General features: G+C 31.1%; 1 protein-coding gene across 1 annotated transcript; it reads left to right on the top strand.

Moving 5' to 3' along the window:
- The first annotated feature begins 1,501 nt into the window (after window positions 1–1,501).
- LOC149533387 (C4-beta,C20-epoxidase-like) lies at window positions 1,502–3,162 on the top strand. Its single transcript, XM_089805847.1, has 2 exons — window positions 1,502–1,890; window positions 2,562–3,162. Exons 1-2 carry the CDS (start codon window positions 1,502–1,504, stop codon window positions 3,160–3,162), a joined length of 990 nt encoding a protein of 329 aa, XP_089661973.1.
- The last annotated feature ends 663 nt before the right edge of the window (window positions 3,163–3,825 follow it).

Raw genomic sequence — 3,825 nt, forward strand, 5'->3', positions numbered from 1 at the left:
ATATAAAGACAAGATTTTTGATACTAATTTCTACTAGAAACTTGAGGGATCATTGTCTATTTCAACAAAGAAAAGCCTAGTCAAAGCCCTCCTTCAGAAGTAGTAAACTAGAAACACTGTCAACCAAATAAAAAGCCTCCTCAAAACCCTTATGTGTCACACCTCTATCCAATATAGAAGTGATATATGCCTTACCTCAATTATTGTAGAAACACTCCCATTTGCCTCATCATCCTATTTGTTTGCAACATCTCCCTCAATTGCATAAATCCTAAAGTCTCCTCCAATCTTCTAACCTCCATTTGTTTGCATCATTTACCTCCTCTACATATATGATAACATAGTTGTTTATGGTTGAATGATTTGATTCATGGGACAATGAAATATTGTGAGAGCTTTTCTTATGATTTTTGAATAGTACATTACAATATTTCTATGTAAGTATATGCATTCTCAATTTATTGTTTTTCATGCATTTATTTCTATATTATCAATTTTTTCAACATTATGTGTTTCCTTTGCTTCTACATCCTTGCATCATTCACATGTAACCAAATACAAGTATCATGTTATAACACTTTCTTTTATTTTTGTGCTAAAAATTACTAGTCCTACACTAGATACTCGTCATTTAAGTAATATATTTTATAATATTTTATTAATTCATTTTGGTCAAGATAGTTTGCCAAAAACCTTACATCAACTTATTTATTTTAAAATAATATATTAATTTTTTATTAATTTAATTAATCAAACTAATGATCATAAATCATTATCTTTCAATTTTTATATATTATTTAAAACACCCTTATATTATTATTCACATTTATTTTAAATTCTTATTATAAAATATTTACAAGTTTCTTATATATTGTAAAGATGAGCCATACATATATACATTGCTTTGTTTATTTGTTCTTAGTGCAAAATCCATGAAACCATCAAAAGATTCCAATCTCTTTGTACACATTATTCTTGGAGGTTTTCTTTAACACTTCCAGATGTGAAATTTTATTTGTAACATGATTAACATTTTAAGATGTTTAATAATTTAATTATTTTGAAATCGACCAAATAACAATCAAGAACTTTATTATAATCACTAGATTGATCGATCATTTGAGAAATCTGGTCCATATAAACAGCTAATGAATTTACTACTGCAATAAACTAAGTTTGAAATCCTTTTGAAATCCTGAATACTTTTAGCTGGCCGGCTTGGACCGTCTCTCGCTTACGCATTCAATTTTATATATACCACAGATGGCTGCAATTCCTATTGTTAAGGAGATTGAGATACCGCTCTTTGCACTAAATACAAATACAAGTTAAATATAATCAATAACTTCATAACGAATGGCATTATAATATAAGATTCCTTAGAACGAATGGCATCAGCAGTAGGCAGATTCTCCATGAACAAGACAAACACCATTATCGCCCCATTATAATACCATCCTCCACACAAGCATTCATCACAGTCTTTGAAGCCTCTTCTAAAATGGGCTCTCACAAAATGACAGGCCAGAATGAGAGCGAGCAAGTTATACCTCTCATTGATCTTTCTCTTTTGGGTAAGGGAGATATTGATTCAGAGAGTTTGTGTATTGAAGTGAGAAAGGCTTGTGAAGAATGGGGGTGCTTTGTAGTTGTGAATCATGGAGTGAAGGAGGAGATAATTCATGAGATGGATTCAGCTACAAGAGATGCCTTTGCACTCCCCAAGGAAAGCAGACAGAAAAACATTTTTCCAAGAAGAGACTTTGGTTACATAGCTGATCTGCCTGCATTGCCATTTTATGAGAGCCTTGGTCTGCCTGGTGCCCCAGATCCTGCTGCTATTCACAAGTTTTCAAATCAACTGTGGCCTCAAGGAAACCCACAAATCTGGTAATTTACTAATACCATTTATCACTTTTTTTAAAAGTCAGGTCTACGTCAGATATAGATAGATAGATCAATCTGATAATTCACTAATACCATTTATCTCTTTTTTACAGTTATGTCTAAGTCAATTCACTAATATCATTTTTTTTTATAAGTCAGTTCTAAGTCAGGAAAATCTAAATGAATAGATAGATAGATCTCGTAATTCACTAATATCATTTATCTATTTTTTTAAAGTCAGGTCTAAGTCAGATAAATCTAAATGAATAAATTAAATAATCTAATAAGATAGATAGATCGCCTTTTCTATTATGTAGATCTAGTTTCACAACTTATTTTCAATATATCCCATTTTATAGCATACTTAAAAAACACCATATGTAGTTCATAAAATTTTCTCCAATTTTATCGTCTACAAGAAGAATACATTAAGATTATTCTTACTATGTATAAAGGCATTTTATAGCATACTTAAAAAACATCATATGTAGTTCATAAAATTTTCTCCAATTTTATCGTCTACAAGAAGAATACATTAAGAAAATTTTATCGTCTACAAGAAGAATACATTAAGATTATTCTTACCATGTATAAAGGCATTTATTCTATTTTACAATTTTAAACTGTATTTAAATCCAATCATGTTGGTAATCTTTAATTTTTTCCACTTGCAGCAAAATTATTGAGGAATACACATCTCATGTTGAAGAATTGATGACAAAGATTATCAAAATGATATTGAGAAGCTTTGGAATTAGCAAGTACTGCGAATCTCAGTTTTGGGGCCTTCTTCGTATGAATTACTATGACATACCACCAAATAAAACAGGAGGTGTCTCACCCCATGCTGATCATGATTTTGTAACAATACTTTACCAAGATAAGAATGGTGGACTTGAGGTTCAAAACAAGTGTGGAAAGTGGGCAAATGTGAAAGTGATGCCAAATTCATTCATAATTTTGATGGGCGATTGCATGAAGGCGTGGAGCAATGGGAGGATATGGAACTGCATACACAGAGTGATAATGGAGAAATGTGAGACACCAAGAGTATCACTTCCATATTTTTACTACTTTTCAGATGAGAGTGATATAAATGCACCTCCAGAATTGATTGATGAAAATCATCCCCGCCTCTATAAACCATTCAAGTACCCAGAGTTCAGAGCTTTCTATGCAGAAATGTCGTACAAGAAGATGCAGGAGTCTCAGACTCTGCGAAATGAATCAGAATCATCCTTCGTTGACATGTTTGCTCTTATTACCGTAGAGTAGAATGTTTTTCGTGCCATTTAATATATGTCATTGATTATTAAAGGAATGTATTTATCAACTTTCTAGCTATATTTTAGTGTGGATGGAGATGTCGCTACTATGTTCCTAATACATCGAACAAACAAAACTAAATGTTTATTAGCCTCTTATTAATATAAATATAAATATTTTAATGTGTTTAATTTTTTGAAAAATATTGTTGAAATTAATAGGTCCAATTGTGATCTTCTGAAAATACAGTGATTTTTTTTTTCAATATTTTTTGCTGTTTTAGATTACTGAACATTGAAGAACAAATGTTGAAAATTTTAAAAAAATCTGTTGTGTTTTTAATTTTTCAATTTTAGTCAAAAGTGCATTTTCTCTAGGGGATAGCCATGTCCCTTTCTTTCTGGCACCTTTCATGCCTCCACATATCACCCTTAAGGAAAAAATAAGCTTAGAAAAATAAGTCAACTTTGACTGTGTAATACTTTTAACGTAAGAATCAAGCGTGTGTTGGTAATGTTTAAGCCATGCAACCTCCATTTGCACACTACCATAATTTATAGTGGGTTCTCATTACTCATAATAACTTGAATTCTACCATTCATTATAAAACCTGAAATAACCACACAATTTCAACCGCACTAATCTTTTCATCAGATTCTTCACCGTGTGTTT

The sequence above is a fragment of the Cupressus sempervirens genome, chromosome 10 (genome assembly GCF_028749045.1).
Source record: "Cupressus sempervirens isolate cs-2001-9-10 chromosome 10, ASM2874904v1, whole genome shotgun sequence".
Classification (NCBI taxonomy): domain Eukaryota; kingdom Viridiplantae; phylum Streptophyta; class Pinopsida; order Cupressales; family Cupressaceae; genus Cupressus; species Cupressus sempervirens.